Raw genomic sequence first — 24,358 nt, forward strand, 5'->3', positions numbered from 1 at the left:
ATACATGCTGTACTCATGCAGAGACACGTTCGCAATCGAAACGAACATTTGTATACTGACATGGCCGAAATTCGTAAGGAAGAATAGTAGGGAAGAATAGGGTAGTAGAGTGTCGTGTAGACTGTATAAAGTTTAGTTGGCAGAGCTGTAAGGCTATGGTGGAAATAACCGTCCAATAAGATCGCGTGGTGTAGTCACAGAAACGCGATCACCTTATGCGAGTCCTGTGCATTTAGTTCCTCAAAAGGGAGGAAAGTCGAGACTAGTGACTGACTACAAGCTTGCGAACAAGCAGACAAGTAGCCTGGCAATTGATTGTTCAGTTGAATCTTGAAAATGTATATTTTCAAATGTCACTGTTGAATAAATTGAGAGATAAGACTCCTTCATCACTCTAGACAACACGGGCGAGATCACGAGAACACCATTTGGAGTTCATAACTTAAGATAACGTTACCTGGGCAGATAGGAGAATTTTAAAGAAATATGAACGTAGTACTGAAAGAAATATTGTACTTTGGTCAAGAGTTCTTTGGATGACTCTGTATTGGAAGTGAACAACTGGACCGATATGCTGACCAAACTGGATGTAGAGTTGAAATGTCTGCAAAATTACATTAAGATTGGGCAAGTAATAGAGATTTTAGGTTTTGCAATAGAAAATGACAAAATCAAACAGGGTCAGTCAAGAGAAAACGTCGATATATTTTTTTAAATATATATTTCATTAAAAAAACAAGTTCGAATAAAACGAAATAATATCCAAGCAGTAACAGAAGCACCCAAAGATCTCACAACTCCAGAAATAACCGATATGCATAAATGTATTCACCATCTGAAGAGCACGAAGAATTATTTTTATTAGTTGATCATTTTCCAGGGGCAAAAAGGATTTTAATTTTTGGAATTTATATGGATATATTTGGATATATTACGAAATTCTAAGACATGGATAGGAGTTAGGACTTTTAAAATTTCACCTCCTCTTTTTACTCGAATGTACGTTATACTTGCTCAATATTTAAATGGTGTACACAGTGTTATATGTGCATTACTCCTTCATATATTTACAGAAAAGAAAATCCTACTCTGATACTGTCCATAAGGTGAGTATCTGAGAGCATCCATGCAAGACATAGGTAGGAAAACATGCGACTGATACAAAATGGGTGTCTCCTTATGGATATGTAAAAGTCTCTCTGTGAGCAAGGTCGGGGGCCCATCGGAGATCCCTAAAGAGGTTCTGCGGCATGCAGTTATGGCTATTCCCAAGCATTTATGCCATATTTTTCAAGCAGATGTCTCCGAGCGATATGTTTTGCTGCCAACTGGAAAAGGGCAAAACCGGTGTTCCTATACAAGGGCCTAGGAAAATCCATGGATGCTCAATTCACTTACCGGCTGATATGCCTCTCGGATACTCCACGCAAGTTGCAATAGAGATTACTTGTCCAAATGCTGTAGAGTCATTTTGACATTCAACCGATGAGGAGCCTCCGAACTACTTTGGCTTTATTAGAGGCATCTCAATTGAAGCGAATGTAGCGTCCTGCCTCGAGGTTATAAGCACAGCCACCGTGCAAGAGCGTATGGTCGTCACACTTGGTGTGAGAAACTCATTATAATGGTATCACTTCTATTTTTTTATTAACCCATTTTCATCCTTTCTTATCATGTACCTAACCTATCTTTCTTGCTGTCTTGGAAAAGAGTTGTTGATTCAAGGTTGATAACTTTTATACTCTGTGTGAACCATCAATCCCGTAACGTTGTTTGCATCAGAAGTATTCGAATTCTTATTTAGCCTCTCTAGAAATGGCTTACCTACCCAAGGACAATTGATATTATTATAAGTTAGGTATACTTTTTATAGAGTGTCATAGTACATACCAATAGGTAGTTGTTATTATCATTATTGTACCTAAAGATAAGCTAACAGTTAAAGACTTAAAGTAATACATAGTAATTAAATTCTTTTAGTGTACATTTTTTAATATTTAAATTTCGTTTACAAAAATTCTGAATCAATTCGGCAAAATCTAACCCAGAACCTAATTATAGTCAAAAATAAAAACAATAGAAATGGTTTATAATGACGTACAGGGAATCAAAAAAATAGGAAATAAGAATCGATAGTCATAACTACCGATAACATTTAACAAGTAAAACTTACCTATGCATTTTTACGGGCCTTTTACTTTAAGATCATAAAACCAGATTTGTTACTATAACCAGTGTCATTATAAACGATTTCTACTTTATTATTATAATATAATATTAATATTACCTGTTTCAGCTTTAAAGAGAAATATCTATTTCAATACAATTCTTTAGAAACAATTTTTTAAAGAAGTGAGAATCTTAACTAATTTATCCATCCAAAATCATGCTATTCATTAGTTCCAAAAGCACTTACTTTAACTCTAATTACTATAATTTTAATTGTTATGCTTTATTTTTTAAAAGCAATTATTAAATCAATCCTAAATAAATTTCACAAAAAATTACTTTCAAAAAAATGCAATAGCAAGTAAAATTAAACTTAATATTTATTAAAATACAAAGTTAAGAAACATTATACATTATATTATATACATAAATAATTTATATTATTACTAAATAGCGTAAAACTGACGTGTCAATCACACTTCATAATTTTTTTTTTTTTTTTTGGCTGTGTTGGTATCCTTAACATACCATAGTAGGATCAGTACCAAAGGCCTATTCTACTCAGTCTCTCTTGAATGAGTTTTTTTTTATTTATTTACAAACTAAGTATATCACATAAAAAATATGTAATTTATAGTTATAAAGTTTGGTGATTCCTGCTTGGAAAAAAACAAACAATAGCTGAGGTACTAAAAAAAAAAAGAACATCAAGACCCTAAAAAGTATGTAGTAATATTAGATTAAACTTAATAGCAATCAACTGGAATTATACAAACTTAATTACAAATCTAATTATAGGTGATTTAACTATGTTAAATTTAAGAAATATCAAAATATAAAGACATAATCCATTTTTTTTTTTAAATAAAAACGTTTTTATGAAAAACACTTTAATACAAATATACCACGTTGAAATTATTTATATACGTATAGGAGAATTTAAGGATGAGTTTTTTCGTTTAGCATTCGTTCACAGTCATTTATATGACTATCATACCAGTCCAATCGCTAAAAGAAGAAAAAAGACATTACTATAATATATCACAACAGTTTAGTTATTTAACAAAAATATTCAAATATTCTTACTTGGCACGTATGGTTACAGTATTTTACTGATGTACAGGTACTGCACATTATTTTTGCAGGGTTGTTACAATTTTTGGCAAAACACTAAAAAACATAAATAATAAAGATGTTTTTAGAATATTAAAATTGTTATCATTTTTTATAAGCTGGATGTCTTTAAATAAGATTCAAAATTGTAGTTTCTGAGTTTGAAAATATATTATATATTAAGAACAATTGTCCACAAAAAGAATATGGTTTTACAAATGTATATATTATTGAATGCAATATATAATCTTTAACCAACAGTGTTGGATAAATTACACATGGAAAATAACAGGTTACTTATATCATATAAGTTATATGAAATTACTTTTAAAAAGTTATTTCGTTACAATTTGGTTGATTTAAATAAAATATACTGAAATTACTACAGCGCCACCGTAAGGGTTATTTTGTTACAGATATTATTTGTAATTTGCATTACTCCCCAACACTGAAACCTTTAGTTAGTTAGATTATACTTATATAATTTGTACAAATAATAAAATGACAATAGATTGATATGAATTACTATAATTTTCATATCATTATAGATACAAATCTTCCAAACCAATATCTTGCACCTAATATTCTTAGAACCCAAAGTTCAATAACTCAAAAATTACTCACTTCGAATTTTGATTCTGATACTTTAAAATTTTCAAATAGGTTTTACCTAAACAATTTATAGGAAAAAGTGTGATTCTAATTTAGAGAAAAAAGAAGTTAATAATGAAAGTATAATAGAAAATTCTCATTTTCCAGATTATTAAAAAAATATCGTGGACGGAATCATTTGATAGTCGAATTTCAGACTAAGTCATTTCTTTAGTAGTAATTTTAAATAATTTTGTTGGTAAGTTAACCATTAAACCATCAATGATTTGGTTTTTATTCAGTTAGGCTACTATAAATATTGATGGAAAAAAAAATAGATGCTATTATAGTACAAGAACCTGGATTTTTCAAAACCGCAAACATGAAATACAACAATACATTAGTATGGTACTTCAACATATTATATAGATAGCTTGAATATTTTAAACTTGTGCTATAATAGAGTATTTTAAAGATCATCTATGTACCGTATCGGTATAATATTATGTTATACAAATAAGTATTTGTAAAAATTAAATACTGATATATTTTACATACCCTGGTAAAAAGAGTTTGAGGTGATTTAACTGATATATTACTATTATTGACTATTGTTCTCATCTGACCTGATGGCAAGGGCCGCTTAACCAATTGATACTGTTTGTTACCAAGTAGAATAGTGCCACCTTCAGCTGTTATAATAGAACTGTTTGGCATGGAATTTTTATTCTGAATTGTTGGTTTCAATGTCACAAATGTTGTTGTTGTTGGTATTGATGTTGCAGCTCCTGACAATGATCCCTTTACTTGTACCAAAGGAACATGGGAATTAGTTGGCCCAACAACAAAGCATTTATTTGCTGGTATCATTTTAGAAGTAGAAGGTTCATAAATTGTCTTTGGCAGTGAAGAAGTGAATGATTGATAGAAGTTATTTAATGGCTGGCTCGTTCCAATTGATTGTTCTCCTGCTGTATTACCAATGGTTTGGGATTTATGGGCATTTATTATTGGTATTTGTCTAAAAATATAACAGAACTCATTAATACTGAAATTCATATTTTAATTACAATAAATATTTACATTGGAGGAGTAAGGAATATTTATACTAGTAAGAAGTAGTATGAAATATGAGTTTCAATTCTTTAAGATATTAATGCCAGATTGTATGAACAATTACTAAATATTCAACGAAACAATAGCGAGCTAATGGTCTTTTAAAAATAATTTAGTAGCCAATAATTGGTCCATCAAATTTTATTGACTTTTAAATTTATACATTTTTTATGCAACCTGGCATAAATATTGTTAATATTAAAAACCAGGAATTTAATGAATAATTATAATAAGTACATATTATATAAGCCATTACAGCTTAATCAAAATTTATTTTACTATTACAGATGTGATTAAAGATGAAAATTATCATAAAATATAATATAAATTAACAACTACGTTTGATATTATATAACTATGAATTTGGGAAGTTAGTAGTCTATAATAGTTACTATATTATAATATATTTATTAAATAATAATGCTGTTGTATTATCTGAAATAAATAAGTTAGGCAATCGTAATTATATAATGCTGATTCAACAGATGGGGATATAAAGAAAACAAATCTTAGAAAACTAAAAACTGAAGAAGTCATTTAACTTTATGGTAGGTGTCAAGTGTATCTCAAAATGAATGAGGTCACTGTAATGTATGTTTTCAATTTGAATTCAGCTATAAATCATTGCATACGAAAAACGATTCTGAGCGGAGGTGGTCTGTTTGTTAGCTTATAAGCCTATTAGGTATATCTTATGATATTATAAGTACTATAAAAGTAATTTATTTTACAACCAGTTAATATTAGTAATACAGTATGCTAAATTAAGTTTGCCAAAAATAAAAATACTATTAAAAATGTCATTGTGTGTACACAATTTAATAATATAATTATAAAAATATGTTTAGCTTAATAAATAGCTCAAAAGAGCCAAATTATTTTTAAAATGTACCATTTATAGAAATGTTAATACAGTAGAAATTGTTTATAATGACATAGGTTATAGTGACATAACAGGTATTATGACCACGTATTAAAGACACGAAAATATGCATAGGTAGGTTTACATGTTAAAATTTATCAGTAGTTATGACTCTCGGTTATTATGACCTATTTTCCTTGGTTCCTTGAACATTATAGATCGTCATTATAGACGATTTCTTACTGTACTTAGACTGAACAGCCGATCACTGTCTGACCCTACCCCCCCACAAAAAAAAAGATGATCGCCAAGCGCTTTATGATTGGCTGAGTCGTTGGTCATCGAGGTTTTGGGTGGATATTAAGCAGTGACAAAATGTTCAAACAATAAAAGTAATAATTCCCAAAAAAATACTATTATAATATGTAGACTAAATATATATTTGCAACAGGTAATATAGTATATTTAATGTATAAAAATCGTTTCAATGTTATTGATACGTGACAATAAATTGTGTGGAGGGGGGGGGGGGGATAATAAAACGTAACACAGTATAAACACAGTCTTGTTTAAGGGTTTAAACATACTAATATTGTCTAAATCAGATATTTTATGGCAACTAATCAGTCCATAATAGAAATTAAATATAAAAAAAAAACTTACTGGTAAGTTCCATCTGGATTTTTGGCTAGGAACCAGTGCTTAATTATTCCATCAGAGTTGATAGGGCTCTGAATAGTTGCTGTCACTGGTATTTTAGCATTCGAACGTTGTACAGTTGAGGAATCAACAGTATCTTTAAACTTTGAATTAGCTCGACATTGAGAGATAGAGTGATTCAATAATAATCCCAGATCTTCGTTCGAATCACTGGTGACAGCATCAATAACTGCTTGAAAACATTCCCGGCTGTCTACTGTTGATACAAAAAACAATGACATTCGATCGGTGACTCCCGGGTCAATATCCCGACTATCTTCAATTAGACTGATTAAATCGATGCATTCAGGTCGAAACGTCTTTGAACGGAACATTGTAAAAACTTTGGAATCGTTGTAATCGCTGTTTTTTAAACTATTCCATAATAAAAGTACTAAATTTTTGAAGATGCTACCTTTTTTGAATTTTGGCTCATCCAAAACTCGAAGTACAGTTAATATACTTAAAAAAAACATTTGAAATGCTGAATCAAAATCCAACCCTACAAAACATTTTACGACGTCTGTAAAATTGCTCTTCAGCATTGTTTCAAGAATTTTTTTATGCCTTCCGTGTACACGGTTAGCATCACATCTTTCTTTAAGTTTTTCGGCTTCAGTTTTTTTCTTAAAAGATTCATCCATTCGTGATTTGTGATGTTTGTTAGACATTGAAATGATGTTAAGTATATTCGCAATAACCACAATAGTATCTTTTACAGATTTATTAAAATATTTGTTATATAAGTTTTCGACTTTAAATAAATGCTCTTTTGCATATCTTTTACTATTTACAGGGCGTTTACCTACATTTGCCTTAGGTGCACTAATAGGAAGTTTAGCAACTGTTGACTTTTTCGCTGGATTTGTTTGATGATTGGGGCTTTTGTCCGAACTGATCATTTTCATCCACTTTTTGTAATTATCTTCATCCATCATTTTTTTAACATCAATAACAAAGATCGATTGTTCTTCATTTTTAGCTGAAGAATTTGCAGGTTCGGCAGATTCTTCACAATCAATTACTATAGGTACCTCCTCAGTACTGGTAGAAGCAATTTCGTTATTAAGTTTTAATGAAGATTTGAATTGTGATTTAAATTTATGAGTTTCACCCTCTCTAGATAATACCAATTTCAAAATGTCTCTTCCATCAGTATCCAGTTTTGGTTTTTTTCTAGCAGGCTCATCTGCATCTTCTTTAGATGCTTTATTATCCTTAGACGTTTTAATGTTTTTAGACGTTTTGATGTCTTTGGACGTTTTAATGTCTTTGGACGTTGAAATATCATTGGACGTTGTAATGTCTTTGGACGTTGAAATATCATTGGACGTTGTAATGTCTTTGGACGTTGAAATATCATTGGACGTTGTAATGTCTTTAGACGTTGTAATATCTTTAGACGTTTTAATGTCTTTAGACGTTTTGATGTCTTTGGACTTTTCATCATTTTTTAACTTATTATCGCTTATAGACGTTTTATCATCTTCAGATATATTAATCTCTTCTTTGGCGGTATTTTCCTTATTTTTAATTAAGCTCCTAAAATTAAGTAAAATTATAAGCTTAAATAAGTATTTTGAGAAAAACACATATTATTCATGACATTCTTGAATTAAAAAATGTACCTATTATTTGTGTTTAATTATGGAATCTAAAAGGGTTCTATACAATTAGTTATTTGAAGTATAAATTACATCTGAATATAACCCACCAGTGGTGTTATTAATTTGATACCTACTACAGACAACCTAAGTCAAAACTAATCATATTTTATTTAATACGTTGAAAAATGCAGAAAAAAATTGATTTTTTTGGTACAATACTCTTAAGTCGTATTTTATAACAGTTATCTCTCAAATTAAGTGGTATTATGGTTAACTACTATCGTTGAATTATCATCTGGTACTACATATTTGGTAACTATCTCATGTTAACTTATGATAACATAATATTTTAAAATATAATGTTTGGAAAATTAATACTCAAAAGTCAAGTTACGATTTTAAAACTACTTTACAATATAAATATTTTCAGTTGTACAATACACATGAGTTGATTTATGATTTTAATATCTTTATTTAATATGACTTACTGAGTGAAAACACAATATCATTGTATATTATAGCAACTTTACTAGACCTATTTGGTTATATAATTTAAAATAAAACGTTTCCAAAATACCCTCTGGTTGGTAAATTAAATATTTAAATATTATATCATATACAAATTAAAAACATAAAAGACTATCATGCACAATTTTTAATTTGTACCTTCTTTCCTGGCTACCTACTACAAAAGTTAATTTAAGTTTAATTTGTTTTATTTGTAATATTAAGTTAATATTATTGTATTAAAATTTTTCAACATTATTTTTGCTGGAAATAAAACAATTTTTTTTTGGTTTTCTTGAAATATATACGAGGATGGTTATTTATATTTGTTCATGTATATGAATTTTAGTACTTTGTTGTACTAAGCAATAACACCAATCGGTAATAGTGTAGTATTAAGTTATGGTAGTAGTCAGATATTATTGTCTAAAGTCATAAAAAATTCTTTCAATTTAAAGTAAATTGAATTAGTCCAAGTATCAAATTATATAACCACATAAAGTCACTCAGTAATTTACTCACGATTTGACAACATTTTCAAACTTTAAATTATTACTCCTAATGAAAACTAGACCCTTCCTACTTAAGTCGTTTGTACCAAGCTTCAAATTCGAAAATTAAACCTAATTAAAAGCTAAATATATTATGTTGTTGAAAAACTATATTGTAGTGTGGGGTCTATCCAATCTTCTATTTAAAATATGGTTTAACCGGAATGTTAATTGTTCGTCTTGAAGATAAGCAACCGTCGTAATAATACTATATATATTGACTAATTACGAAAAAGACTTTCAGAACTCACTTTCGGGGTAAACATATTTTTTTATTATTCATCATTATTGTATCAAAATTATATATTTTAAAAAGCTTTTAATCTTTAAAAATTTGGTTTGAAAAAAAATTCGAATTAGCTATGATTATACCTACGTTAAATTTTAAAAAAATTCGACTTCTGTTTCTCAAATTTCAGTTAACGTATTATCGCTATTCACTAGTACATAATGGCTAATTATATTATATAAATATTAAAAAAAACTTACAATTTATAATTTTCGATATCTTCTGGGGCTAATTTTGTCAACGAAACTATACATCTGATATTGATTTTGTAAAATAAGTTATCGATATATTTTTTGAGATACGTATGCTTTCTCGATCTGAAAAAATAAACATTTATTATGATGAGATTAGATTATTAGAAATACAATGTTCACGTCATTCAAGGAATACATATTTTTAAATAATTGTTTTTATTTTAGTTTTCCACTATTTAACAACTAATACTGTTTCAAACATATAAAAAATAAAATTTGTTTCATTATTAAAAGTGAAATATCAATAATTGAAATTTTAATTAAAAATAAGTATCATGAATACTATCGTAAATATAAATAATGATTTATTGATTATTTAAATCAAATTATCATAAATAAATCTAATGTGCTAATAACCCATATGAATAATTAAATATTAACAAATTTAAAACAGCTACAAATATTTAATAGGTAAGTATGCATTGTTCAATTAATCTTTTTTAGCGTTGTCTACTTCCTATACAGAACATATTATGAGCATTAAATTGAATTGGAAATATTCAAAATTTAACTTATTATACGGGACTGTTACAAAGTAAATGTAGAGAAATGTTAACTTAAAAATTGATTTAAAATAATCAAGACTAGATTTCTAGTTAAATTGTATGTTATACTCGCTGAAATACCATTATTTATTAACTATTTCAACTCTTCAATTCATTATATTAAGTCATGTCATAATTACACAAGAGATATTAGTTAAGAATCATAACAATTGCATCATAATCAGGCTTTCTGCTTTCATCGTGGATATAGTGTGAAATACCAAACCATTCCGTCTTTAACTGTAATTCTTATTTTGGTTATTTTATAGTTTAGCATATTATGAAATTGTAATAATATGCAAGTATTTTCTTTAGTATCGACAAACAAAAATGGCACAACTGTACAAGACAAAAGTAATGAAATTTAATCTGATAAAATGATCTTAAAATGATCAGGTTATTAACGATTAGAGGGCAAAAGAACTGCCTGTTCAATGTCAAAATATACTCCGTATTTTAAATTATAATTTAGTAATCAAGTGGATTATTTTGGTAAATCAAATTAAAATAAAATAGTAATAGAATAAAGCTTTCGTAACAAACTAAACATTTCAAACGATGTGGACACTTAAAGTTATTCTTAATGGTACGTACAATTTTAGACACGATTAGGTTCTTGAGTTAATCAAAAAATGTAACCTGACTTAATCAACAAAACAAACACTTGCCTGCCACAACATAAAAAGCCAAAACGGCAGTGCGGTAATAATGATATCATAAAGAGTGTAAATATAAAATAACTTAGGTTAGCGGCTATATTTATCAATTGCCACATGTGCGTAAACTAAATAGATATCCAAAATGACCTTACGATATTCAGTAACATGTATAATATTTTATCGGGTGTATAGTCATATAAATAAGTAAACCAGGAATAACTGAATATGAAAGAATATGTGAGGTTAATATGACTATATAAATGTCTGGTTTTACCAAAGACGCTGTAAGCATAATCACACTATTTTCATTGATAGCGGGCATAGGCATACAATTACATAAAGTAATATATAATATGTAAATATTTTTTGATCCATAAAAAACCACACATTGTCTCTCTCGCATAAGTCATGTCAGCTTCAATGTGTTACATGTTAAACGCCCATCATTCATATTTCCTGGTACACTCAGTTATATTTTTATGGGTGTAGTGCACATGACATTTTTTTGAAAATACACCATCCTCATCCTCGGAAAAGCCTACTTTGTGGACTTCAGCAGTTGTGATGAGCATACCGTAAACAATACTCTCAACTCTGTCTCGAGAGAAAATGATCACATTATCCTCATCGTAAATGAACACGCAAGCTTTAGAACTAGGACCCCATCATGAAAAATTTATTGTTGGTCACTTGATGGTGAGGAACTGTCCAATAGAATTTTTCACACTGGCTTCACATGTGAAATTTTTTTTTTGCTTTCGGTGTTTCTTTAGAGGAAATAGGTTGATGTGATTATTCCGGCCTAAAATTCAATCTACTATTTGAAGTATTAATACATCTTATTAAGCTATCACTACCTCGGTCAAGTGGCTGTTCCAAAAGTGAAGATTTTTTGATTACCATTGATGTTATATTAGCAAATATTACTTCAAAAAATGGTCAATTAATAGATATTGTATAAATGCTCAAATCATCATCGTTCATAAATTGTTTACTAAAACTTTTAAATTAAGTCCCATTCGATAGTTTTCCAGAATTAATAAGTTTTCTAAATCTTCAGCAGCATAACATTCTAATTTTTCTGAAGAATGATCTCCAGATGCTTGGGCTGAACACAACTTTACATTTGTATATGACGATTCTTCATCAAAAATTTCTCTTTCAGTATGATTTTCATCTACAGAGATTTTTTAGTACTAGAGGTCTTTGCATCAAAACTATATTATCATTTATACGCATTCCAAGATTTTTTGACATATATTTAGCATCGTTGCAGCCCCTATTAATTAGACTTACAATATTATTTTCTCGTTAAAGAGTAATACTTGAAGATGCATTTTTTAATTCAGTTTGTATAATATTTATGTAACAATTCAGTATTAATTTCAATAGACTGAAGATTCATTTTGTGTTCTGGTTTAAAGTCAGTCATTGTTAGTAAATGTTTATCTTTAGTGTGGCTTCTTGTTAATTCTATAAGATAATTTACAGGAGTAAAATAGGAAGAAATAAAAGTTTTTTTTGCTATTGGAAGAACAATATTAGATTTGAGAAATCCAACTTAAGTTTCAATATGTATCATGAATGTATATTTCTCAGTTAGTTTAATCTTTGAATACGATTGGTGGATGACTAATTGAAAACCATGACTAATAATTTGTTGTTTCACTTCTTTCAATTGTGTTATTCAATACATCAACATTTAAATTATTTTGTCTAGCGTACATGGATAAACTTTGTAATTGCATTGCATTTAGTACTTGTGTATCTCTAACAGATGAGAAACCAGTAATTTCAGTTCCCTGACAAGCGGCTGTAAGTTTCATGAAGTTCCAGCGACTCGTTACATCTTCATTTGTGAAGCGATTATGTGTTCCATAAATTGCAACATACCATTTTGTGGCCGTGTCATCTATGATTGTACCATTATGACCATAATTGGCTCAAATTTCAGTGTGAAAGTAATTTGTTATTATTTTTGCCAAAGTTGCTGGAAAAGAATAATACAGTGGACAACCATTTTTAAGAGGCAAAACAAAACCAATTACTTTATTGTGCTTAGTATCATAGACCATTTTTCCTGTTATCCTTGTCACATCTTTATTAATCCCTATTTTAGTAAGCAGATTTCTCTTAATTAGGAATACTCTTAACTCTTTATATAAAACAACCTTCAGTTACATTATTTTGGGTGTAATCAATAAAACGAAATAGTGTAGAAATTAAAGGCAAAGCATAATTTATATTTTTGTTCAACTTCTCATAAAGTAGTCCCTCCGACAATGGACCAGTAAACAAAAAACTTTTTTAAAAACTTGCAAAAACACCCCCTAATAATATTAAATTTACATTATCGTAAAAATTGTATGGGAAACGTAAAATTTTCAATTTTCAATCCTTAGCTGTAATAATTGAACATTTTCTACATTCTAAGTATATTTTAATACACTTTTTAAGTGTATATTTGTAATTAAATAGTAATTATGTTGTTAACTACACGAATTACAGTTTTAAAAAAATGTGTTCAATAATTTGCGTGTGTTTGTGGGTAATATCTGGGGATTTTTTCCCCCGGAATTTGTATTCCGCAATTCGTTGGTATGAGATGCGGAGCACTGATGAAAATAGGTCGGCAGATAGCCCAGGCAAATTAGACCCAATTTCGTTAAATATCGGAAAAAAATAATGGAGGGCTGAATTTTGATACACAACTTAAGTGAAGGGTCCTTAATAACATACTAGAAGTCCCTTAAGATGGGATGCTTGCGCGCTCCGCTAGAGCACGCTATATGTCAATTAAATTAGTTTTTACAAATAACTCGTTTTATTTTAAGATTAGAAGTTAAATACTTATATACTTTATTATAGAAAACGTAATTGTCTACAAAAAAGATCCTTGACAATTTTTTTGTAGGAACAATATTTACGTAAATAATCACACATGAAATATCAAAGTATTGGAAGCCTGTGTGTTAACGACGTCTGTAATTGTCTTACAAGGTACAATTTGTCATTTTTATGTATATGTATTATTATTAACATATTTTATAAAATTAAAATATTATTGCAATGCAAAGCAATGTTCAGTAGGACAAGAGTTATTTTTAACAAATTAAAAAAATGAAAGTAGGTTAATTAGCATGCTATCAAATAAATTTGAAAAATCGAATTATATTGTATAGCAAGCTTTAGACGATACGGATACTTTGATTATAAGCACCGCCATCGACTTTTCTTTACCTAATAAAATTGTTATTGTAGTTGGTGCAGATATTGATCTATTAATTATATCAAATTTTTGAAAAACCTGGAAAAGGTAAAATTGACAGAAAGATTTATTCAAACGAAAGCTTAAAATCACCACAGGAATTAAAAAAAATAATTTTATTCATACATGCTTTTTGTGGTTGCGACATAACTTCATCGTTTTATAGAAAAAGTAAAATACAGTGCTTTACTTATTGAAAAACGGTTTCAATTAAAGCATTTTACAACTCAAATGCAAGTAAAGATTGTGTATCTAAGCTGGAAAATTGTTATTCTTGCAGTGTATAATGCCAGTGAAAAAGAAACAAACCTTAATATCTACCATTATCAATGTTTTGCTAAAAACGTATCGAATAATAAAAATGTGCTACTAGGACTACCACCTTCTGAAGCAGCTACAAGAGAACCTTTTTTCGAGTGTACCACCAAGTTCAAGCGTGGTTCGGAAATAAGAAATCGCCAGAAGAATGGAGCTGGCCAAAAACAAATGATATTTATTGCCTATACCAATACAAGTTTATCTGATTCCTGAATTATTGTTAAATTTAATTTCGTGTAACTGCACAAAGGGTTGCACCGCTACATGTGAATGTCGAAAACATATACTGTAATGTTCTATAATTTGTGGCTATTGTCGAAGAATTCTTGTCTTAATTCGATGGAAGCAATTGACGAAGATGCCATTGAATCAATACCCAATGAAGATTATAATTTTTCAAAACTAGAAATAGTCGAAGAAAACAGTAAAAATCAGGTGCCTATAAATTTTTAAAAACTATTAATAAATTAATCGATTTATATTTCTATAAAAATATTTTTATATGTTTCTAATAGGTGTATTCCAGTGTAGATTATATACCTTCAAGGAAAAGAGAATAAAATATTAATAAAATAAATCTGAATTTGTATTACATTTAAAGTTTAATAATATTTTTATTTTTATGTACCCACAATTTTGGTATCATATTGTTAATGATTGTATATGATGAAAAATTGTTTCTGTATTTGTTACATAATAATTGGAATAATATGCATTTACCGTGTAATAATTATTAAATAATATTTTAATTTTAACAAAAGTAAATAATTATAACACGTATACATAAAAATTACAAAAAAGACAATTACGGATGTCGGCAGGCTTCCAATACTTTGATATTTCATGTGTGATTATTTATGTAAATATTGTTTCTACAAAAAAATTGTTAAGGATCTTTTTTGTAGACAATTACGTTTTTTATAGTAAAGTATATATGTATTTAACTTCTAATCTTAAAATAAAAAGAGTTATTAGTAAAAACTAATTTAATTGACACAAAGCGCGCTCTAGCGGAGCGGGCAGGCATCCGATCTCCAGGGACTTTTAGTATGTTATTAAAGACCCTTCACTTAAGGTGGGTACCAACATTTAGTTTTCCAGCGTTTTTTCTAATTTACCTGGACTAACACTGATAATTTTCTTTTGAGGAAGAGTATATTAACCACAAAATCACATCATTACGATTATTTAAATAGCTGTTTAGTTAATCAACTACAAAAACAGTAGTGTACGTTGCAATAAAAATATAAGGCTTAGGCAAACAAATTCAATCCATCGTTTACCAAACCGTTTGCATCGAATTCTGATCGTTTTATCAACAAATGTGTCGTTTCAACATGTCATAATAATATTAACCCCGGAATACCACTTTTGAACAATATTATTTTGTGGGGCTAAGAAAAGAAACGGACTGACGGTTAAACCATAACAGCAATACGGCATATTTGTTTGTTCAACCATGGTGTATACATCAGCGAGTCATTCGAATACCATGTATAATATGTTACGCGTGCGTCAATGCGGCGTGTACCTCTACGATGGATATTTTATCCAGTCTAGACGTTTAGTTAGTGAAATTCGGCAACGTCGAGCGGCCCGATCGTTATGACGAGGGCCGGCACCGTACGTGGGCTGCAGACTGCGCAGCTGCCTTTCACCGAAACAGCTGCACGGCGGTGAAGGGCAAGAGCCAAGAATGCGATAAATCGAGCACGCACGCACACGACCGAAACGTCGTCGTTGTTTGTCTGCCGCCCGTGAACAAATAAAATTTACTTAGACTGTGTACCGTGTTGTATGTTATAGTGGTAGTGTGAGCGGCGACTGCGCACTTACAAAATTGAAAATAATTATTACAGTGTAATAGTTTTTAACACATACAAGCTATATAATAATAATAATATAATAAAAAATATTATCGTATTTAATAATAATAATAGTATAATAAGTAGAGATAACGACGAGGCACATATTATGATATGTTCTCGTATTTATCGTTAATCGTTATCATAAAGAGGTCAAACCGACGAAAACACCGACTGAGTGTCTGACTTAATATTACCACACGCTTAATAATAAAATAATAATATATTTTATAGTAATATTATGTACGACGAAACGAATATTCTCTTGTCGTCGCAGACGAAATACGTAACGGAAACTATATAGCCATTATTGCGTTACTGCTCACGGACGACGTAGTTTTATTAATAATAATAATAATGATAATGATAATGATAATACTAATAATAATAATAATACATGATAATAATGATAATCGCCGAAGCAATACGAAAATCCGACGTTCTTCCATTGATTGTTTCTGTACATTCATTATTTTCAATAGTGCACGAAAACGAATCGTCGTGGTACGTGGAAAAATAATTACTACAATAAAATCTAGTCTCCGACCTGTTGCACCTTGCAACGCCGCGCAACATTTGAAATGTATTACTTACCTATCGCTGGGATTTAAAAAAAATATATATCATAATTTTAATATTAATTAATGTCAAATAATTTTAAAGCATACAAAAGTTAAAAGCACAAGTTAAATTAACAACAAACTATGATTATAACACAAAATAAATAATCTGTTATTACTTCAAAAATGGTTCATTAATTTCAATTATGATAAATATTTTTACAGAGATAGTCAATATTTTGTTCTGAAGTTAATTGTAATTGATTACTATAATAAGTGTTTACATTTAAAAATTATAATCCAGCTGTCGGCAGTAAATTATGCACTAGATAGAATAAAATATAGTTTAACGATTTCAGAATTAATTTAAGTACCTAGCGCAAGATTATAAAGCTGCAAGTCTTTATCAACATTGAAAATCATGAAAAATAATTTTCAAAGCGTTGTAAATGATCGTAAACGCTTAATATTATGAATGATCATGATATTATATTTACAATAATAGTAAGTCAATGCCAGAAAATAGATATTAGAAACCTACCTACATAAAAGAGTTTAATATTTCAACATTTTGTAACCAGGACATAATGTATTTATGTTGCTAGTAGGTTCAGTTTCAAACATACTAGGACCTCAATACCTATATCACAATATAGTATAAACTTGGTTATAATAGGATTATAATAAGTAATCATATTCAACCATAAGACAGAATATTATATTAAATAATAAATCTCCTGGAGCGAAGTTACCACCATACCAAACAAAGAAGTAATTATTAAAATTTAAGTTGTATTCCGAATATTGCAAAAAAAAACAGATTAGTGGGTAACGCTTTGCTGTAAATTAGTTGTCTCGCTCTAATGGATGTGTTAAATATGAATTTAATGAAATAACTGTATACAAAAAATGACTGAGAGAAGACGGTCAGTGAGCCAATAATATTACTAAGTAGGTATATTTCATGATATTATTGTTATTAAAGGAATTTATTTTAGGCATTAGTACTCGAGTAGGTTAAATTCATTCTTGTCGAAAAATTGTATTTGAAAATTTCATTTTGTGTATAAAATATAGAAATACACCTACTTCACGAGTACCAACAAATAATATTTTTAAATTACAACCAAATAATTAAAATTGTTATTCTTGGTATTAATATGTAATTTGAACTTGAAAAAACTAAAAAAAATTTTTGTATACATTTTTAAATTTTTAGTTACAGAATTTACTATTTACATGCAACCTTGTTTTAAATTTTCAATCCTTAGCTAAAAAGATGAACATTTAAAAAAAAATTTACTACAAAATAAAATGTAAATTTTGAATTTAATAAATGTTGTCAAAATTTGAATTTTAAATCGTTATGAAAAAAAATCGAGCCTATCTATTTTTAATGATTTTTAACTGCTATTGTAGCAATATATCAAGATCTTTGTAATACATTTTATTGATATTTATGGAAAAAGAAAAAAAATTTGAAAATGTCCGTAAACAGCTCAAAACGAGTCAAAATATTTTGAAGATTGCATTAAATATAGGAAATTATAAAACAAATACTTTTTGTGAATTTCAAGTACTTACAGTTATTCATTTTTTAAATACAACAAAATAAGAAAAGAGATAGAATATTTTAGAAAATTTTCAAGAGCATGTATTTTTGATATGTAATATCTTAGATTTAAACTTTAAGCAATATAATTTCATAAATATATATGTATATATGGTGTACATTATATATATACATACATGTATATATGTACATCAGGCAAATAATGATCTTAATAATACATCTAGGTATTCGATTTTTAAACCAAATTCATAATTAAAAAAATATTTATATTAAAATTATATACTTAACATTTTTACATGAGGAAATAAAATGACCTATATGTTTAAATATGAAATTAATATAAAGAAATTGTATTTCTTTGACAATAGAAGTATGGCATATCTAGTGAAACGTAGCAACAATCACTAAACCTACCATAGGCGCAATGGCTCATAGAGAATACAATAGTTTCCCCAATGGTCATTAATAAGCTGCTTTTATTTTTTTAAGTTTTTTCTAATTATTGTTTAATGTGTATTTAAATCACTCATAAATAATGTTTTTTAATGAATAAATACAAAATAAAAAAAGACGACCATCTTGAGAGCATTTTAATCTTTGGATGTAATTTACCTACTAATTATAATTTTTGGACGAAACTGTATAATATGCCTGTGTGTATGCTACTGTACCTACTAGTATCATATATGTTGTTGATTATTACATAATAATACCTATAACCTAGTGTTTTTAATAATTTGTTTGGGTTCAATCACTAGATGGCCTCCTTCCTCATATTATGCATGTAAATGAAACTTCTGTAATATCATCTGTAATAGCATTTTCCTATTATGCATGTAGCAAAGATTGTTAATTTTTTAATAAAAAAATAATTAAAAAAAATTTGTGAATAATATTAAATCTTTTTTATGTGATATATTGCGGTAATTATATTATGTGATTATTATATCAAGAATATAGATTATTTGTTTGATGTTCAGAAAATAATTCAATACTACTTAAATTTTAATGAAGAATAAAAATATTAAATCGGCCATAAAATGTTGGAACGAAAGCTGAGTTGAATGCTTGTATTATTATTCATGACAACCTAACCGATAACATTTAAGCATACTTATAAACATATTATTTGTTAAGTTAAATTATATTAAGTTCCTGTACTCAAATTATATATGTCAGACACTTCTTTTAAATTATGGAAGGTATTTATTGAAAATTGATTATAATGATTTAATAGGTATGATAAAACGCTTTCATTTTTCAAAAACAACCAATTTTGTAAAGAAAGATTACTAGGATACATCATGTCTAGTATTGTGCTAAACAGTTCCCACCCGTTCCCGGTTTCAAAAGGAAAAAAAAAAAAAAGGATACATCATGTCTGTTTCCTCGGCTTCCTACAATCAATTACAGCGAACAATAAAACAGTCAAATTTTTTATTTACAGTGTTGTATGAATATAATTTTTTTTGAGTATTCAAGTAATATTTAATATAGTGTTAAAATTAATATTTAAAATATTACAAAAAAGATTTTTATCTGATGTATTTAAAATTTAAAATTTAAATATTAATTACTATTTCTTGTTGTCGGTTGACAATTAGTAGGTGCCTAAATTGTATTAATTCATAAATGAGGGTTTTTTTTAAATACAAATTTTAAACATCTGTAAAGCTTTGTTAGAGTGTTTTGACGGCTAAATTTAATTAATTACAAAATATTAATTAAGAAGAATGAACTATTGTAGTACTACAAATATAGTAGTTATACCTTATTATTTAATAACAAATAATATTATTTTATATTTATAAGCCAATAATTGGTATGTAGTAGATGAATACATTTCATAAACGCTATGTGTTCAAAATTAGTATGAGTCATATGAGCAGCGAAATTTTATGAAAAAAAAAAAAAATGGTAATAATTTACTTTAAGTAGAAAGAAAAGTATCTGTAAAATGTATTTAATACCCACAATAAAATAGTATTTAAAATGCATTAAGATTCCTGTTGATATATAGTTAGGTTAGGTTGAGAAAGCTTATTCTATGCACTTGTTAAATTCCCAGTTTCTAAACGCATTTGAATGCAGCATAATAAATTGTAATTTGTAATTTCATCTTATAACATTTAAAAATAATTAATTGGTAATCTTCATATTTTGGTGTCATTTTTTAAATATTAGCTTCTATAAACGTGTAGTAAATACGCTTTTTTTTTTTTATTCTGGATAGAGTTTACTTTGAATAAAACTGCGGTTATAAAATACCTATATTAAAAACATCTTTTTTAATATTAATTAGAACATAAATATCCAGTCTTAAGTTCAGTTATATTACACACAAAGGTGAAACTGATCCTCGTTGAAATACTATCTGGCTATGTAAATCATTGTTATTATTATAAATCATTAAATAAAATAATCAATTTGATTGCCAAACCTGTTATCGATAACCAAAACGATGCTAACTAGTTCACACTAGGCATAAATCTCATTTTATTCTAATCACTTCAAATGTAACTCATATTGAGCAATTATTGCTGAATAATCGTTCACAACCGAGCGAGCACTCAGCACAGGGAATTCATAAAATATCAAGTTAAATTATAAATTATATGAGTATACAACTCAAGTATACTACTAAGTATATTTTTTGCTATAATTGCTATTAAAGTAATTTTTTGTACTTTTAGAAAAACATAAGGTTGGATTAATTTTTGGTAAACACATTTTATTTGATTCTAAGAGTCTAAAGTACCGAAGAACAATATTTTTAAATTACAACAAAATATATGAAATTGTTATTCTAGATGTTAATATGTAATATCGTACATTGTTATGCCTGACGCTTTTAAAAACTATTGGGAAATTTAATTTAGACCCCACAAAGCACACACTAGATTCACTTTCCCACCAAAAGACCGAAAAAATTGAAGCATATTTACCATTCTATAAGGTGATAACAGAGGACACAAAAAAACCACACATCATTGTTATGTCAATATATACATTGTTCCGCTTAGAATCTAATATATTTACTATGTACCATAGATATTTTTAATTTTATACTGTACAATATACATAAAAATTGAATGTATTAAAAAAATATTCTTTTCTTCTATTATTGTAAGTAGAAAAAATATAATAAATTGTTTATAAACTTTTAAATTCTAAATGAAGTAGATTCCTAACATGTGTGTAACTCATCGCTCCTAATTTTAAATCTTGTAAAGTAGTTTATCTTATAAACATAATATAGTAGGTCATTGTCTGTTAAATATTTTACTAAGTAATAAAATACATATTACAAAATGTAGTTAAAATGATTCGCATGAAAGTCCTACCATTTATTTTTTATATACCTGTGTTTATATTATGTATGCCTTATAGTGTATATTCACAGCAATATCAAATTTAAAACAAAACGAGGGTCCATCGAAGAATAAATACTATAAAAATTGTATATTTTCTTTAAATTTGAGATCAATTTAATATAAAAGTCTACTGTTACTAGGGCACTATAGCCTTAGGTATGCAACGCCGCCAATTTGTGACTCATTCATTGCCAATAATGTGTCGTAAAATAGTGGCATAGCATACTCATTATATAAAGAGCCTTGCAGTTTCTAGTAAAGCTACGAAGTAAAAAACAAAATGGCCGCTGCATGACGCGCAGCATGATCTGCGCATATTAGACTAGAATACGAGGTAATATTTGCATTTCGTAATTTCGTTTATATCTTTTAAGTTAGGTATATAATGTTAACATCATAATAATTAATTTTCACTTTTAAGTTGATATTGCATTACAAATTAGGATACTATTTTCCTTAGATCAAATACTACGGATAAAGCTATTACATTGGAAATGTGTGCTGTACGTGTTGAAGACATTATTAATGACTAGTCGCAAGAGGTCTGACTTCTATTGCACTTGTGTGTTAGTACTTGTCATATATTTATATTATATATAACTTAAACAGAGGTGATATAAATTGCGCATGACAACGGTAGTACCAATCGTGCGCGTGAAAGTATGATTTAATTGCGCGCATGCGCATTTGCTAAATACCTCTTAGGTAGGTTTCAAATATTTAGGTGGTAGATATACTAGTTGCACAACTTTATGAAGTAAATGGACCCTCTTATAAATGCAACATCGTGAGAATGAAAAACTACTCAGCGCTACTTCTGTGATATTTTTGAAACATTAACTTAAGCAACCATAGGCTGCAGAACAGTAATGATTGTCGGGAAATTTGTACGCTCGTTTTGAAAGTTTAATATCAGTACAGTCGTTACAGGCCAGGTTTTCTTATAAAATAAAAAAACAATCGTAAAGTATCAACGCGTTAGATGAGTACTACATGATATTTCAGGGAAGTATTAATCTAATCTATAACGACAAATGAGAATGTCGATAATGATGAATTTTTATTTGATGTACCCAGATATAAATTACCTATACACTATATTGGTTTATTGACATAATAATATATTATCTTATCGCAGTCGCTGGCTAGTTGCTACGAAATTGGAAATAACACTAATGTTTCAATTATGTAGGCATAATTATTACCCACCGACATAAAATACCGTACCAATTCTCCGTTAACTTACAGTCATATTATGGTTAACCACTAGGGTTCACTGACATAATATTATAGTTTTGCGGGGATATTGAATGGTGCATGTCTCATAACCAAATATATGAGTTGCGTAACCAGTTAACAGTATATCCACAACAGCGGTAGTAGCTCTATTCGTTGTTCGTGATCTAAGGTTTTTCCAATATAATATAGTTTTCAGACCCCTGATATTTTGAAATCCTAACCGTCGCCAACGGCCAAAATGAACCGGACGAATAAAATAATCACAACCGTTATCGCGACGAGTACGTACCGATATGCCATGGTGCTGAACTGATGGCGACTGGTGGCTCCGGCGAATCGTACAATTTCTGAAACTCGCAGAAACGAATGGCCCAGGCACACGGGAACGGCAGCCGACGGGTGAACTCGAAATGATCGCCGCTCCGCGCTCGCAGTCTCGCGGCGTCGTCCTCAGTTACCAGCCCACGCCCCGCGGTACCGATCGATGGAGGGGAATTTCGTCGCCGTCGACGGCGCGGCGGTTGCAGAGAGCGCTTCCGTTCGGGCAGCATAAATGTCTACGCGTCGGTTACCACCGCCCGCCGTGACGTCATCGCGTCGACCTCCGCGATGAAAATATTATTTTGTGTTTCCGCGCGCGTTGCGCTAGGCAGTAGGAGCGGCTATAGCGGCGGCGGCGGCGGCGGCGGTCTCTACACGATCGTTACCGAATACCGACACACTGTTGCCGCCCTGCCGCCGTCGTCGCTGTTGCCGTTCCGCCGCCGCCGCCACTGTTGCCGTCGCCGCGATCGTCGCGTCAGTAACCTTACGACGATTGCCGCGCAGCACTAGGCGACATGTATAATGAACATGGTAGTATTATTACAGCGACGCATTATTCGATTCGGTCGGTGGAGCGCTGCGCATGCGCGCTTTAAACGATTTTAGCGTTTGATGCTTATACTCTTAACAGGCACTGCCACCATGATTATGAAGGACAGGGTTTTCTAGGTTATCTTCGCTGTCGTGTTTTTTGAGGCAAGTCGCAAAATACTTAATTCTACAATGACGATTCGGTGCCTAAATAATGTATTGTATCACGAACCAATGAAAAACATGGTAGGCGTTGAATTAAAAGGCCATACGATAGGTTTAAAAAAAAGGTTTTTATTTTGTTAACAATATATGGTGTTTCATATACGGTCGACTGTAGAATC

At 29.4% G+C, this 24,358-nt stretch overlaps 1 protein-coding gene across 1 annotated transcript; it reads right to left on the reverse strand.

The window, feature by feature from the left end:
- Positions 1-2,652: 2,652 nt before the first annotated feature.
- LOC111034953 lies at positions 2,653-23,595 on the reverse strand. The gene is made up of 6 exons (XM_022316405.1): positions 23,449-23,595; positions 9,705-9,821; positions 6,515-8,092; positions 4,432-4,894; positions 3,256-3,339; positions 2,653-3,177 (listed from the first exon to the last, which is right to left on the reverse strand). The coding sequence occupies exons 1-6, from the start codon at positions 23,457-23,459 to the stop codon at positions 3,109-3,111; spliced, it is 2,322 nt and encodes a 773-aa protein (XP_022172097.1). The 5' UTR covers positions 23,460-23,595; the 3' UTR covers positions 2,653-3,108.
- Between the last annotated feature and the right edge of the window lie 763 nt (positions 23,596-24,358).

The sequence above is a fragment of the Myzus persicae genome, unplaced genomic scaffold, assembly GCF_001856785.1.
Source record: "Myzus persicae strain clone G006 unplaced genomic scaffold, MPER_G0061.0, whole genome shotgun sequence".
NCBI lineage: Eukaryota > Metazoa > Arthropoda > Insecta > Hemiptera > Aphididae > Myzus > Myzus persicae.